We start from the raw sequence: 17,413 nt of genomic DNA, 5'->3' as shown, positions 1-17,413 counted from the left end.
CCTATTTAATTACTACTACATCAGTCATTTTTAGTTTTTTCTATCTATATTTTCCTCATATTTTATGAAATTATTTCAAGTGATCATGTTGAATATGTAGGACTGAAGCAAAAAACTGTAAATAAGATACACCTTTTTATAGCACAGGCTTTTGAGTCAAAACAGAGCTTGGTTTTAATCTTTGTCAGGCTGTTTCATTATCTATAAAATAGGAGTATTAATAGTTATCTGTAGAAGGCTGCTGCAAAGATTAAATAAAATAATGTATGAAACAATATGGAAAATCGATGGGAAGAATGGTAACCGAGGAGGAGCTCAATAAATACTTACAAAAGGCTGTTATGGTCTAACAAAGGGATAAAAAGTTGGAGCGTAGAGGAAAGGAAAGAGAAGTTGTCAAGTCAGTCAATTAACTACCTGGTCATCGTGAGATATGTGACACCAAATAATCTTTGACAAATACCCTAAGAGGTACTCTGAATGTTATCCAGACAAAAACTTCAATATGAGGTGGGATGCAAGAGAAATCAGCTCCATAAGGCCCTTTTATCTTAACCCATCGTAACTTAACAGAAAGAGTATGGACTTGGGAGTCAGACTGACAAAGTCCAAAGCATTCAGTTACAAGCTTGCCATGTGACACTGAGCCAATCATAGTTCCACGAAAGCCTGTTTTCTCGCCTATAAAGTAGAATTTATGTCATTCATCCCAGAAGGCTGTACTGAGAATTGAGAAAAATATGCTCTGTAAATCTCCTGACAGTGTATGACACTTAGCAAGAACTCAACAAAATACCTCATTATTATTGATAATTACATGACACGAACAAGTTATTTTAACATCTCTAAAACCTCTGCTGTATAGTTTGAGATAATGTCCTAATATATGAAAATCCCTGAAACCAGGATGAAGATACACTCGGTACTTGATGAACATCAGTTTTTCCTGCCTCCCCAGTCCCTCTGTGCTTGACACAACAGTAGCTCCCCAAAGATGCCCACATCCTGACTGCCAAAACCAGAGAATGTTAAGTTGCAGGCAGAGGAGAATTAGTGGTTGCAGAGAAAACCAAGTTTCCTGATCAGCCGACCTTAAAATGGGATCATCCTGGATTATCCAGGCGAGCCCAATATAATCACAAAGGACCTTACAAATGGATGAGAAAAGTAGGAGAGAGAGAACCACAGAGAAGGCAGTGTGAACAGATACACCCAGTCTGATGCTGCTGGCTCAGAAGCCTTGAGTCTGGTTACACACAGTCTCAGTGTTTGTCACTGAAACCTCACAGGAAGTCTGGGTCATAGGTAGTTTCATGCCTGTCTTAACAAACTAAAGCACTGGTGTTTAGAGAGGTGAAAGCATGTGCCCAGATCCAGAAACTCTTAAGCAGCCCAGGGAGACTCGCCACAGGTCTGACTGAGTCCCACACCACCGGGATGTACACGCCTGGCACACCTGCCTGAGAAATGGAGGATCTCCCCTGAAAACCAGCAGCCAGAAACTCAAGCAAAAGGAGAGCAGCCTTTCTCGGTTTCCCTTCACCAAAGCGTCCTGAGATGATGAATTCATTGCCCTAATGCACAGAAGAAGAAACTGAGACCAGCTGACCCTTCGTTCTACAGACATCTCCTGGGCACCAACCATCTCCCAGGCACTGCGCTCGGCACTAGAGAAGGAATTGAAGCTAAGAAGGCAGGTCTCCTGTCTGTAAGGAACTGGGACTCTTGTGGGAAAAGTAACTCCCAACAAATCACTGTAATCTAGAGTGTGACAAACACAACCACGGCTGCAAAGAGGAGGGGCTGTACTGGGCACTGGGAATGAACACGGAGGGGGATAAGGGGGAAGGGGACGGGCACAGGGACCACACACCAGGCAGCCAGGCCTGTGCTCCGCAGCGTGGCCTCGGTCTGGCAGCCCGGCCCCCTCCTCCACCACCACCACGTCAGGACCCCGCCCCCACCCCGGGGACGATGCGGGGCTCCTGGGCTTCCGCAGAGCCCTGCGTGACCGTCTTGGTACAGCGGTCCCCACCTCACAATGTAAATGTCTTCTAATTTGGCTGCTTCCCCACTGGGCTGAAAACTCTTTAAGCAGGAATGAAGGATTACCGGCCCTGTGTCCCAGCACCGAGCCCAGCCTAAGAACTCGATCCTTGATGAAAAAGAACTGAACACCCTCCAGGGTCCAGCGGGGACAACTGCGGAGAAATACACACCCTACGCGCCTCCTCGTAAGGGTTTTCCCTGGAAGCTGGGCAGTGGTTTCCGAGAGTCTGAGAGTCTGCAGTGCGATGAGCAGACTGTGCTATTCCTGCCAGGATGCTGACTCCCAAAGCCGACAGCGCTACTTTCTGTCGTGCACCCTTTGTGGAAAGGAACGTGGGGCCCGGTACCACAAAGACCGGCAGCCAGGAATGCACACACTGTCCAGGGGTCGGCTCCGCGCCGTGTCCCCGCCTCCCACGCTGGGCTCCACGGGGACAGGCACAAGGTGCAGCACTCTGCTGGCCAAGGGCCCCGGAGCAGAGCGGACTGACCGTGAGGACCTGCAACCTGCCAGGCGCGGCACACAGATTCTCTCGTGCTCACTTTATACATGAAGAAACCGAAGCCCAGAGAGCTTACCGTTACCAAGAGGAGTGCACCCGTCTAGCAGGTAAGGAGCACAGCCCTAACGGGGGTGAAAAGGAAACTTTAGAAGAAAGTACAATACAGAAAATAACCAACTACTGTGTTAAGCTACATGACCTGGATGTTTCTGCCCCCTTGCCCCCTGCGCCACCGCAGGCCACATACCACAGGACGTGCAGCCCCGGCTCCGCAGCTGCTCCGCACTGATGGCCTCAGCGCACTAAGGGAGGGGCCGTGAGCCACAGAGTGGACAGAGCCCGGGCTCTGGCCGAGAGTCCGTCACTGAGGTACAACTTCCTCGACAGCACTTTTCACACTTAAAACAACAACAAAAAGTAAAATTCATTAAGCAAATCAAAATCGTATGAGGCACCTCAGGACCTGGAAGACAAAAGCCCAGGGGGAAGGAGATGTGCTCGCCTTCCCCTTTCTCACCAGACCAGGACTCCCTGCAGAACCGTGAACTGCTCTGAGACACAGAACTTTAAAACCACTTTTTTGGATTCTAGAGAAAGGATGGAGCAAAACTTTGTGCTGCTTCTGATAAACAATGAGATGGTTTGGTGACAAACAGAGAAACTGCTCACCAGCAAGCTTACAACTGACGGAACTAAAAGTCTGATTGACTTAGTCATCAGACACTTAACCTGATTTAATCTGCACCTTTATGCCAGCACCACTGCTCTCTGCCGTGACGCGTGTGGTTTCCTTCCCAGTGTCCACACTACCTTGACCACAGTCAGGTGGTCTTTCCTAACGACACAGTCTTCCTGAGAAAGGGCTCACTCTCTCATAAAACCCATTTGTCACTGCTGTAATGAAGTCTCTTTTGGAATAAATTCAAGCAATAAATGAAATAAAGAAAACTGCAAAGAAATAAATCAGCTCTGAGACAATCAAAGGAGTATAATTTCAAGATTTTTCGCCCACCTGACTGGTGCTGGAGTTCTGCCTTGCAGCTGAGACTACAGGGGTGACCGTGACGTCAGAGCAGAGCAGGGCCTGTGCTAACGCCTGCGTGTGAAGGCTCTGCCTTGACATGCTTTCATCAAGAAAAAGGTAACTTTTTTACCATGACAAGAAAAACACCCTCAGGAGTTCTACAAAATTATTTTTTCTCAGTACTACTTTGTATATTGTGCATATTATGTTTTAAAGACTCTCATCTTGCAAATAAGGACCTCAACAAATTGGCAAGTCACGAGAGATCGACATCCAAAAGATCTGTAAGAGAAATAAATAGTCTGTGATACAAAGAGCTAACAGTCATGAATGCGTTCATCAAAGAGCTTTGTGCGGGTATGTGGACAGCACTGGTTAAGTGGAGATAAGGCCCGGTCCCTACTCTCTAGTAGCTGAGAGCGGGGAAGGGCAGCAGGTTACAGCCCAGGGCCAGAGCCAGCACACTGCCTGTTTCTACAAAGTGTTGTCAGAACACTACCACACTCGCTCACTTACATATTGTGTTCGGCTGCTTTTCTGCTACAACAGCAGGGTTGACTAGAACAGAGAGCCCACAAAATATTTACTATTGAGCATTTTACAGAAAAAGGTTGCTAGCCCTAGGCTTAGAGTTTAACATGAAGACAATGGTGACACACCTACAGAAACATATCCGTTTTCTGGCTCTGTCTGGTGAAAGGCCTAGAAGCCACGACACGCCAACAGCCCAGATTGTGGCTTTTAAACACCATTCCACACTAAGAGAAACCAGGGAACCTTGGAAGAAATGGCCAATTCCAGAGCTGGGGCAGAGCAAGTACAAGATGAGCCTGGAACAAAATGCTGTTAGAAAGTGTAAAAAAAAAAAAAACTCAAAAAATGTATGGATCGATCCTGTCAATAGGACCCAGGAGTCAGGGTAAAGGGCTCCCAATGGCCAAATGTGGAACGAATTAAGCATCAACTTATATAGTGACAGTAAAGGACTACAACCAATTGAATTAAAGAAGAATCCCTGAATGCAGACCGACAGCTGACGGAGGGAAGGAGAGAGGTAAAGAAAGAAGGAAAGAAAAAAATGAAAATGTTCCCTTTCAGCAGAATGTCAACCAATAAATGTAGATGGAATATCTCAGTTAGAAAATTACAATTTTACAACCATCATGGTAATAATTCAGATAAGAAACATTAATGGATACTAAAATTTGTGAGGGAGAGTTTAATAAGGAGCATTTACATAGTCTCAAAGCATCTCCCCACAAAAGTACTAATTAATTACAAAAGGAAAATGGTAACTTTACAGTGCAGAAAACTGGCACCGCCTATGCCAGTGATCAAGCTTCACGTCCTCAATAACGGGATAAAGTGACACCGACCCTGTGTGCCTCCTGATACGATGTACTGAGGAGGACACACCATCACCTCAGTGGAACTCCTGCCTAAAGAGTGCACAACATAAAGCTAAATTTAAGGAAACATCAGACAACCCAAATTGAGAGATATTCCACAAAGTCCTGGCCTGTGCAATATTCAAACGTGCATGCCACAAAAGGCAACAGAAGGCGGAGGAGCTGTTCCAAATTAAGAAGCTAAAAGGCTTGACAACTAAAAGCAATGTGTGATCTTGAACTGGGTCCTATAAAAGAGAGGTCCCCAACCCCGGGACAGGGACCAGTAGCGGTCCATAGCCTGTTAGGAACCAGGCTGCACAGCAGGAGGTGAGCGGCGGGCGGGCTGGTGAAGAGTGAAGCTCCATCTGTATTTACAGCCGCTCCCCATCACTTACATTATCGCCTGAGCTCCGCCTCCTGTCAGGTCAGCAGCAGCATTAGACTCTCATAGGAGAGAGACCCTACTGTGAACTGCGCATGTGAGGGATCTAGGCTGCTCGCTCCTTATGAGAATCTATCTAATGCCTGATGCTCTGAGGTGGAGCCGAGTGGCTGCAAATACAGACGATCATGAGCAGAGACGTTTGACTGCACAGAGACCATAATAAATCAGGTGCTTGCAGACTCATATCAGTGAATGGCAAGTGACAGTTAAGCTGCATCTTACAGAGTAGACTGGACATAAGCAACACACTTCGGGTGTCACTGTCTCCCATCACCCCCAAATGGGACCATCTAGTTGCAGGAAAACAAGCTCAGGGCTCTCACTGATTCTGCATTATGGTGAGCTGTATAATTATTTCATTATATATTACAATGTAATAATAATAGAAGTAAAGTGCACAGTAAATGTAACGTGGTTGAATCATCCCAAAACCATCCCCCGCACCCCAGGTCTGTGGAAAACTTGTCTTCACGAAACCAGTCCCTGGTACCAAAAAGGTTGGGGACCGCTGCTATAAAAGACAAAATGGGAACAACCAGCAAGAGTAGCACATGGACTGCAGGTTAGATAATAAAAGTACCGAAACGATGACTAACTTCTGTCATCACTGTTATCTGCAACTGCAGTTATGTAAGAGACAGCCCTTAGTCTCAGGAAATACACACCAAGGTACTCAAGTATTTAGGGGTGAAGGGGAGATAACACACACCTTACTCTCAAATGAGTCATGAAAATACACAAACACAGAGAGAATGGCAAAGCCAATGTGGGAAAATGTAAACAATTGGTGAATCCAGACAAGTGAGTATACAGGGCTTCTTAGCACTACTCTTTTAACTCTTCTGTAAGTTTAAAGTTGTTTCGATATAAAAATTTTAATGCCAGGAAAAAAAAAAATAACGGGAAGGGGAGAGGAAAGGAGAAGACAGATCAATACCTACAACATGCCATGGCACGTAGGAATATGAAGAAGTTATGGAAACATGGGAGACGGAAATGAATAACCTGGAGGAGTCAGACAGTTTATCCATCCCTGCCCAAGTCCTTCGCCCGGCCTTTGCAACGATGTCTGCATCCAGCTAGTCCTCTCTGAAAAAGCCTCCTCCATAAAGCCTATCTTGGCCCTGAGTGAGAGAGGCGGCCTTCTTTTATCACAGCGCTTAATACACTCTTAAAATTGTTCCCGCACATGTTTTATCTCCCCCGTTGGATTACAAATTCCTTGATAAAAAATGAGGACGGGGAGGATGATGGCGGGAACAGCAGCTACTCGCCCTGTTCTTACTAAACGTCAGGCACGACACTAAACAGCTCTTAACACGTATCTCATTTAAACCTCAAAAAACTTCAAAGGGGATTTATTAATTTTTTATCGCCATTTCTCCATCACAGAAACTGAGGCTGAGAGGGGTCCATGTATCCAAAGTCACAGCCCAGAGAAGGAGAAGTGGCAGAGCTCAGATGTGAACTCAGGTCTGTCTGATTTAAAATTATGTCCTTAGCCACTCTCGCCTGAGTCTTTAGTTAGCTGTGGCTTGCACATAGGAAGCAAACAAAAGGTGAGAGGGATTTTTCTAAGCATTTGTGTTCGCTGAGCACACCCAACCAGAGAGCAAGGGACAAGGGTGGCAAAAGGTGGCAGGAGAAAGCCAGCCCTCAGAAAATTACTGGCAGATAGTCCACTGCACTGGTAGGCGACCAAGAGTTGATGTATGAAATTCAGATAGAAAAAAATAACATATATTGGATGTAAGAACATATTCTAATTTAAAAAATTTTAGTAAAATTAAACAAATACATAATCACTGTCATTTCACCCTAATGACATGTGCGGAGGGGAACACAGGCTCAGAGAAGTAACTGGCCCAGAACAAACGGTTCAATATAGCAGTGCAGATATTCAACAAATATTAAATAAATGAATGGAGTGAAGGCAACCTCAGTATAAATTTCTGAATTCCTATGGACTCAATCCAGTGTTCAGCTCTGCTAAAATTACTAAAAGTAGAATCATGGCCTTGTCCAAATTTCCCCATGGTTTTGTTCCTGGTACTGATCAAGTCCCTTGGCCCACTCAAGTCAGTAGACAAGGGAAGGCAAGAGGAAGCAGCAATTTCCACACCAGCTGACAAAGCTTTTGTTACTATTGCTTGCTTCTTTACACAAATCAAAGAATTTGACTTTTATACTCCAATGCAAATAACTGTCAGGACTGTAATTTTCCCCAACAAAATAAACAGATTACAATGGCCGGTAGCCATAAATCAGACGACCCTAATACTTTCCTTAAAAACAATTTCAATTCAAAGCTTCTGAAATATTTTTTCTTTAGGGCACAGTAAACCTTATAATGTAAGTAAACCCTATAACGTAAGATAGCTGCATGACCTTGAACAAGCTATGCATCTCCCTCACCTCCATTTCTTTAGCTGTAGAATGAGAACCACCGCACGACTTCCTGAGGCCCCAGGATTAAAGGAGGTATCGTGTGGAAAAGAACCTGCAGCAGTGCCAGGCACAACTTAGGCACAAAACAGAAAGAGGCCATAATGGTTCGCAAGCGCTGGCTACAGAGTATGCCTCTTAAAATGTCAGAAATATGAAAGGTTAATATCAGTACGTGAATTTCAAAAGCCATGCAAGCTTGTTGATGGATCAAGACTAACACTGATTCAGGAGAAGCTACCTGTGTGGAGGAAGAGGGTGACCTGGCTATGTGGAGCGCCATCTAGTGGAAGAAGAATAGAGCACAAGTGGCATAAGTAACTGAAGTAGAGCGGGGAGAGTAAGGAAAAATGACGAGGATGCAAACTGTCCCTTCTCCCTCCTCCTCTCCATTACAATTTCTCCATGGGAGCTTGAACCAACAGTGACCCCAAGTGTAAGATTCATATCAAACACAGAGATCAAAAAGGGTGCTCTCACACACTCACGCTCTTTTATCATACCAAGGAAGAACATCAATAATATGCCAGGAACACCTTTTAAAGTCCTTAAAATAGCAGCAGGGGCTGATGGGTGAAAAATTATGGAAATGTAAAAAATTATGGAAATTTAAAGCTCACCAATTCAGAGTAAGATACCTTGTGCTTGTGGAGAGAGGCTGCTGAGTGCCCAGACATGTTTTAAGATGTGCAGTCATAAATCTGTTTATGGAAACCTCATTTGTTAATGGAAGCTTCAGGTGCTGCGTCGTGAATAGCATAATAAAAATCAGTCAGAGCTGCTGCTAATTTTGTACATGATATTAATGAAAGAGGCTTCCTAAAGAATGAGTTTCCCCTTCAGTATCTCCAGGATTGGAAAACTAAAATCATTCTAAAACATAAAATTAACCTGAGGAATGAAACTGGATAATTTATGTATTAAGTTCTTATTATATACTTTACTCTGCAAAGTGCCGCCAGTACGCACACACCTGTCTCAGGCAGTTCTGTGAAATGAGCAGGTAATGTCTGTCTAGCACTCATTGCATGTCAGACACTGTACTTACCTCACGCCTAACACAACCACCCCACAAGGCAGGTATAAGGTCTCCAACTTTACAAATGAGAAGCTGAGGCTCCGAGAAGTTAAGTAACTGGCACAGGGTTACAGACTAGAAAGTTGTCGCCTCCCATAATCCCACGGCCCTTTTAGAAGCTCTTCCCTGTGAAGTAACGCCGCTCCCCATCGAAACGCATCCACCAGACATTCCGCGCTGCCCATGGTCACACAGCTCGTACCCCACGTGGTCGCACCACTGTCTGCCCCTCTGTGCAGTCGGCTCTGCTCACGGATGACCAGTCCGATGCCGGGCAGTGCATTTTAAGAGCTGCATGACAGAGATCTTCCCAGGGGAGTCAACATGAAAACCCAGCCACGAAGAAAGTTCCCACCTCTGCCTGGAGCTCGCAGGTAAGCTTGCGGTACAGCGCCCTGGAGGTGGGCAGATACAGATCTGAATCCCGGCTTACCACTTGTTAGCTGTCTGACCTTAAGCAAATTATTTAACCTTCCTGCCCTCAGTTTTCTCACCTATAAAATAAGGTAAAATGATTTACTCTTTTAAGACAACTGTTAGAAGAATTAAATGAAATAATGTACATAAAGCATCTAATCCAGAAAAGGTTCTTGATTAACAGTAACTATGATTATTAACAATTGCAATCAAGTATATTCAAACACCACTCCCCTTCAGAAGGCCAAAACCATTATCTGCAGGAATATGTTCTTGTATGTTCTAGCACTTCTTTTTTCCTTTTATGGACCTATTTTTAGAAGATGGAGAATTTTTAAACATACCATAAACTGACTATAAATCCCTGATATCATACCAATTGTGTCTGTGATAGAGTATTAAAATACCAACACAAAGAGCCCTGTGTCCCTGAGAGATTCCCTCAAGAGACACTGAACTTTATCAAGAGACACTTGATTAATTTCAATACAGGAAGTTTTCCATTTCCTCCTTGACTACTGAAATATACATAATTAAAAATGCTTACCTTGAATGCTTACTGAACACTGAAAAGTACTGCCGGAGAACACAGAAAAAAAAAGAGCTTGCCTTTTTTGGTAAAACACATTTTCAGGAACCTCTTTTAAAAATTCATCATCACAAATGGAAATTCCAAACTGGCTTCTACTACAATGAAACTCTTATTTAAAAACAAACAACAATGTTGGGTTCCACCCCTCTGCCTCTTAAAGTATCCTATCAAAACACCGCAGACTTGATTTAAAAGTTCAGCCTGACTACTTAAAGCTGCATACCTAGACTGGGCAAGTTACTTTACCCTTTTGAGCCTCAGATGCCTCACTGGAAAAAATAAAGGAAGTGGGCAGGGGATAAAACCACCTACCTTGCAAGACCTCGTGGGGATGAGAGACGATGCACAGGAAGCACCTGGCACAGAGGCCCCTGATTTGGCAGCCTTTATTATAATCATTATTCCAAAGCTAAGGAACATGCTACTTCTATTTTCTGATGAAACATGAAAACCATTCCATCTCCACTCAGGGGGAGCCATGACAACAACCAAAGGGTCTTGTGACGTCCAAGTTGCTGCTGGCATTGCATCTGTGACCCCAATTGCTCCTTGGGCTTTGGGTGTCTATCTGGCATCTGAGATTGAAGATTAACTCCTTCAGGTAAGAAGGCTTATTCAGCCAGTGAGGAGGGCCTCCAAATTTCTGGTTCAATCCTGCCATAAGAAATCTCATTAGGAGTTTAGGGAAGGAGAGCTAATTGTATTACAGTGCACTGGCTAACAAGTTCCTCAAGAAAGAATAAAAGTAAATAAGCATCTGATTCAAAGCAGATCTGATAACATCTTCTCATTACCTCCTGAGAAGGACCCCTACTGTTCCACCAGGGGCACAGAGCCCGGGATGTTCTTCTGCTTGTTTAATGCTGCATTTCACTTAGAACTTCCCTTCATTTCCATCTGCAGAGCTGCTGGTGACCTCCTCCTACCCCCGACTCAGGGGCTCTGAAGTGGCAAAGAGTCAAGCCTTTAATGACTGCCAAACTCCAAATATACTTTCTAACTCTTCTACCGTTATGAGAATTAAAACACAACACTGAAACGAAGACTAGAGTTTGCCAGGGATACGTACCAAGAATTATATGAGGTGCTGAAGACACAAAGACGTGTAAGACCAAGCCCTGCCTCCCAAGCACCCCACACTCTCGCAGGGAAGACAAAGAGATCCAATCAGTACAGTGTGATGACTGTGACCCCATCAGAGACTTAGGCAGCGGCTGCTTCGGGACCAGAAAATAGGCACTCTAACCCATTTGGGGGGAGGTAAGTGGTCAGAGGAGATACCTACAGCAGAAATCGGAAGGATAAAGTATAACAACAGATGCTACATGACCCATCTTTCAATTCCGGCACAGGCTAGGGAGAAAAGAACAAACTGCGCCTAAGAGGCCAGGGTATGAATCCCCCTTCTGTCATTACTAACTGTACCATCAGAGCTTGACCCTTTAAACGTCCAAGGCTCAGTGTGATACGGTAAAGAACAATGGGCTTGGAGAAGAACAAAGCTTGAACCTCCACTTGGACATTTTATAAGTATGTCACTCTGGGTGACTCAACTTTATTGTTGGAGTCTTGGTTTCTACGAGTGAAATATTAGGCTAATAGCCTCTACATTTCTGGGCCGTTCCCAGTATTGAGACTATAGACCTAACCAGGCACAGAGAAGCACCTCGAAAATGTTCCTAGACTGAGAGTTAAATCTAAACTGCCTGTCACTAAATATTTCAAAAGAATAGCTGAAGGCTAATAAGACATTCCTTAGGAAAGGAGAGGGCATCTATAAACTTAAAACTCACTCTCAATCTAATGCAGAGAGAGCCGACGTTCCTCAAGAGCTGAGACTCTTTTTCCCTCTCCACCTTCAGGACCAGCACAAATGCCCCGCGTGGCAGGTTCTCAATAAACCTGCTACTAACGTCCAGATACCAAAACACAGTAACTGACAGTCACTGGATCCCTTTGAATCATAACACACCATAAAAAACTCAGAAATGGTTTATCTAAAAATGTGAGTCATGCATCCATCTTCTTACAAAAAACAAAACCTGATAACCCTAAGAAAAACTATGAAAAACGTAAGTAACCACATCCTTCTCTGGATGAAGCAGAGAATCTCACACTGTGGCGTGAAGGCACCACAGCTAAATATAACTCTGTAATTTTCATTCTCATTCTTCTCTCTTACTTTAAATGCCTGACAACACGCAAGCGATCAAAAACATTTACAAAAAGGATCCCCCAAAATGAAACTCTTAAGCCATTGAGTTTTGTTGAACAAAGAGATGCACTTAACGCAAAATAATGATCCTTCCTTTATACATGTTTACCCCTCACACATATCCTGAGTAATGCTAAGAGTCCTATTATTAGAGACATTTATGTAATACGAAAAACACTTATTTATCTCGACATGAATAGACCACCATAATCTGGAATCCTTTGCTCCACTTCCTATTGTAACCAACCACTAAATATAACTTGGCAGTGAACCAGCCACCAATCCATATATTATATCAGATAATTAAAAATACAGGGTTATGTAATCTTATTTAATGGTTACTTGGCTTGGATTGAAAAACATCCAAAGCAATACCAGAGAACTGGATTAAATTGTAAGCGTAAGACATTTCTGAAGATGTTTTTTAGTAAGAGGCAGCGCACCCCCTACTAGCAAATATAATATTAAACATGCAATGCTACTTTCATCTCCAATTAACCTCCTTGGCAAGAAACTGCAATGTCAACTCACTCTATAGGCAGTGGTGTTTGGGGGGAGGCAGAGAGGCGATTAAAAAAAGTCTATTTTATTTGATTCGGTTTAACATCAAGTAAACATTACCCATTACTATTGGCAAAGAAACAAAAGCATTCGATATTCGACGGGTGGGGGGAAGGAAAATCAGTTATCCTGAGAAAACAGAAATAAAAGTCAGGAACTAATGTCCACTACGAAACACAAGCCTGGAAAGTGTAAAAGCCAGCCTATGTTAGCAGAGAAGCACACATCTTGATGTAACCCCAGCTCAAGTTCTTACTTAAGCATTATTAGGAAAAAAAGTAATTCAGCTAGGAAGTTTACAAATGCTGAATTTTTTAAAAGAATGACCAAACCTCATTTATCAACTGTTTCATTATCATAGTGTGTTGATTACTGAAATCATATATTGGTCTCCAGAGAGCTTTAATTCAAAAATGCCCCTTGACCTGAGCACTAAAATCCTGTAGGATAAATCTACCGTGAATGTTTGTTTCTTCAAAGAAGATCACTAGACAAGCACAGAAACAAACTTTTTAACAAAATCAACAGGAAGCCGACAGGAGTCGACAGGAAACAAGCATATTAGTTATATCGATTTCTGCAGGTAAATTAGCATGTGTGAAGTGTTTCAGAGCCATCTTTTGAGGAAGGCGTAAGTAGGGAGAACAAGGGCCTTATGAGACCAAACACCTGAGTTCAGATTAACCTATCTCAGTTACCTACGAGCTCCCATAGCTGAGGTCCTCAGCTCCCTCCCCTGAAAAATGGAGACATCAAAGGCTGCCTCACCAGCGTGCAAGTGTGAGAACACAAGTAGACAGCATGTGCCTGAAAGAGCTTCAGAAACTTTAGAACACTATGCACACAAAGGTACTGTTAGCATTTGGAGGTGTTAACCATCATGTCTATCTATTACATGTCACTCCATAATAAAACAGAGGTGTGCACTGCTGACTCATCAGCACTGAACCAGTTAGTGTCCGGATCTGGATTCCAGTATCGAGATTCAGAATAACATCTGAAAAACCAGGTGCCTCCTTTAGATGCAAACAGTCAAAAATACAGGTAAAAAAGAATAAGAATGCTCTCAACAGCCACTCACAAGGTGATCATCAGATTTAAAATCAATTTCCTAACAGCCAATTCAGATTTAAGACACTGTTTTAGCAATGCACTTGTAATTCTGAAGTTACGTAACAGAGCGTAATTAATACTTTAAATGACAGGGTTCTGCATTCCAGACACCAGCCCGTGATTTAAGGGGGAAACATTTTAGTCTGAAATAATCTAAATTAACAATAATAAGAGCACCTAAGCAGTATCTCTTTCTTCCTCCACATAACTGTTCAGTGTGAGAAGCGTACTTCTTACAAGAACTACATTTTTGATGGAAAAGTAAGGTAATCCGGTTTAAGGTCTTAAAAAAAACACTAAATGGCAACACTGTCCAAGATCTGTTTCAAATAACTGGAGGCAGTTACCACAGGTACAAACTCAGAAACCAAAAGAATTTTGAATGTATGAGAATGAATGTACTGCAGCAACCTGGCACAGAAAAATAATTCTGACTTTTAAAATAAAATAACTTACTACACTTTTGTTAAACTGCTTCCTTAATTGAGTACAACGTAACTTTGATTCAGCTTCTTTATTAAGAAAAGTGCACTCATTCTACAATCCAGAATATTTCTAACGCCAGTGATCTCACACAACGTACAAAGAAATATCTTTCAAAGAGATGACAGCCCAGCAGGCAACAAAAGATATATGTAAATCACAAAGAGCAAGGAGTACAAACCTGACTGTAGGGCTGCTCGGAAGAGCACGGCAATAAAACTTAAAATTCTCTTACTTTAATGCATGCCCATCACTTCTTCACAAGCCCATGTTATTAAAGAAATAAAAATAAGCCTACAATTAAAATAAAATGGGGAAGCTCTGTGAACCAATCTCCGTTCAACAAATTAAATATCAAGCTGAAATTCCTGGAGACAGTGAGTCTCTCCACCACCACCCTCAGTCAACAACACGCACACCCTACTCGGAAGAACTGGTTGCAACACGCAAATACCGGAGGTCGCTGTTTTAAAATATAGATATCTATACACAAGCAGAATATGTCTGCCTCATCTTTCACTTCCAACAATAAAAGAGCCAGGGCCAGCATTAAGACCAGCAGACCCGCCTAAGTCAGGAAGCACAGACTGTCAAGGCACAGTGAGTGATTCAGGCAAAAGGTAACAGATCCGACCAGATAATGTTTCTGCCATCACCCAGAGAAACAGCAGACCAGCGGCTCCCAAACCCAGCTTTCTCTGAGACACGTATTCCAGATCCAGGAGGAATAAAGGGCTGGTCCCGGGAAGGCAGGCTTAATTTACCGTCCATCCCAGAAGATTACTCAGGAAGCCTGAGGAGGAACAAGCCTGGGAACACTGTCCTGGGCCCGCACGCCTCCTGTACCCCCTGCACCCCGTGGCCTGCATTCCCCAGGGCTGCTCACACCCTGAGCTGGCCGGAGTAGTGCTAAGATGGCACAGGCAGCAGAGGCTCCGCGGCCGGCGTTCCGAATCCCCAGCCAGCCCCCAAGGAGGGCGGCCCAGCCAGAGCCTCCCAAAGAGAGGACAGGCAAGCCAAGAAGCGGGCTCCGGTGTGGGTCTCTTCTCCCCTAATGGCCCTCGAGGGCCAGCCTGCAAGGCTTGGCATGAGCTGCCCACCCGTAGGGAGGGCGGCTAGAGCCTGGACCAGGGACAAAGAGGGGATGCGACAGGAGACGGGTCTCTGCCACTGGGACCGCTGGCCCTGTTCCTCCAAAGTGCTTGAGGTCTGACCCCAAACCTCCTCCAAAGGTCCTCAAACTTCACCAACAATCCAAGCACCTGCTCCCTTCACCTCTTCTGCATTCGATCCCCTCAAATCCTTCCATTTCCCTCCAGCTTGCTCCAGTTCCTTCCCTCCAGACAAGCCAAACGCACTAGTTCCCCGAGTCCCCCGCCCCACTCTCCCCCTCCAATGAGATCATGCAACCCCGCCCTGACGAAGCCCCCAGATGTTCGCCGTCCCCCACTCATAAGTTTCCCTTGGGTACCTCGAGGCCCCAAAGGTTTCCTTCAAGTCCTAGCCAAACGCCTCAGCCTCCTTCCTTCCCGAGTCTCCCCAACGTGCACACACACCTCGGCGCTCCCCAGGTGTCCGGTACGCTCCCAGGTCCCTACCCGAACGCCCCCAGGTTGCGACCTGGGTCCCCTCCAGTCGCCCCAAGGGCGACGGCCAGCCAGCCCCACGCTCCCGCCTTGCCCGCCGGTCCCGACCCTCCCGGTCCCCGGCCCCCTGGCCCGCCGCTCCCGGGTCTCCAACGGCCGCGGGCCGGCGCGCGCCCCTACCTTGGTTCACCAGCCGCAGGGCGTGCGTGAAGGAGGGGTCCAGGGAGTCCTTCTCCGCCATCAGCTCCGGCAGGTACTTCTCCTCCATGCTCGCCGGCCGCCAGGGCCCGGGACGCGGACTCGAGGCGGGCGAGCAGCGCCGGCCACGCAACCCCCGACCCCGCCCGCGCCCTAGCGGCGCGGAACCCGGGCCGGACGCCGCGGCCGGGGCGCGGCGGAGCCAAGCCGGGCGGTCGGCCTGGCGGCGGCGGCGGCGGCGGCGCCGGCGGCGACGGCGGCGCCGCGAGGCGGGAAGCGGCCGCGCAGCTCCGGTCCCCAGGGGGTGGCCGCCGACTGCCCCGCGCTGGCGGCCACTGCCTCCCGGACGCGGTCCCCGAGCTCCCGCCACGGGCCGGCGCGGTCAGGCGGGCCCTCCTGCCGGGCCGGCGGCACACTCTGCGAGCCTGAGGCAGTCCCGGGCGAACCCCGCCAGCCGGCGCCAGCGCCAGCGCCGAGCTCAGCCGCCACCCGCACGCCGCGCGCCGCCCCGCGTTCTCCGAGCTGCCCCGCCGAGCGCCCCGCCCCGCCTTCCGCGGCCCCGCCCGCCGCGCCTGCGCGTTGCGCCCGCGTCCCGCCGCCCGCCGCCCGCCGCGGCGCGCCGCCAGGGGGGGCCGCTCCCGGCTGCGCGGACGGGCCGGGGAGGGGCGTCCCGGCGCCTCCCGCTCGCCCCGCGCTCTCCCACGGCCCGCGGGAGGCGCGGGGAGCCCCACGGCTCGGCTACCGCGTGGCCAGACGCAAAGACCGGGAAACTGAGGCCCAGAGAGGTGAAGCGGCTCGCCCAAGGTCACCCAGCGAGGGATTCCGGGAGGAGGGCTGCGCGCTTGGCCCCCGGGTCGGGTCAGGGGCCGGGCGGGGAGAGAAGACGCCGAGCAGCGCCCGCGCTCGGCGCAGCGGGCTCTGGGGAAAGGCAAAGGGGCGAGCCGCCCTGCTCTTTAAGCTCCCTAACTTATCTCGCGTTGCTGTCCCCTCCTATGTGCTAGGAAATAACGTGGGCACGCCGTCCTCCCTCGGCGCCTCCCGCGCTCAGCGCCGACCCCCGAGACCCTCGGTACCGAGGTCGATTACATAAAAGCGCGTGCCCTTCAGGTCGGCCTTGTCATCCCGACTTGCCGCCAGGTTGTCATTCTCTTCGCGCAGAAACCTACTGTGCCCGTATGCGGAGGAGGGAGCTGCGCCCCAGGCCCGTCCCCTGGACACACGTGGGTACTGATGTCCTCCGTCCATACACGCCCCGACCCCCATCCCCGATAAATCCTCCATCAGGCCGTTTTCAGATTTCCCGTGTAGAGTCA

At 47.0% G+C, this 17,413-nt stretch overlaps 1 protein-coding gene across 1 annotated transcript in view; it reads right to left on the bottom strand.

Moving 5' to 3' along the window:
* KHDRBS3 (KH RNA binding domain containing, signal transduction associated 3) overlaps positions 1-16,255 on the bottom strand; it is a 155,571-nt gene extending 139,316 nt beyond the window's left edge. Inside the window, exon 1 of the mRNA XM_082858988.1 lies at positions 16,083-16,255. Within this exon, the coding sequence (XP_082715114.1) occupies positions 16,083-16,170 (88 nt within the window). The 5' untranslated portion in view covers positions 16,171-16,255. The remainder of the gene's footprint in view (positions 1-16,082) is intronic.
* Positions 16,256-17,413: the final 1,158 nt, after the last annotated feature.

Source organism: Leucopleurus acutus, assembly GCF_964270905.1.
Source record: "Leucopleurus acutus genome assembly, chromosome: 17".
NCBI lineage: Eukaryota > Metazoa > Chordata > Mammalia > Artiodactyla > Delphinidae > Leucopleurus > Leucopleurus acutus.
Note: the sequence above shows the minus strand (reverse complement) of the source record. Positions and strands in the feature narration are given on the sequence as shown.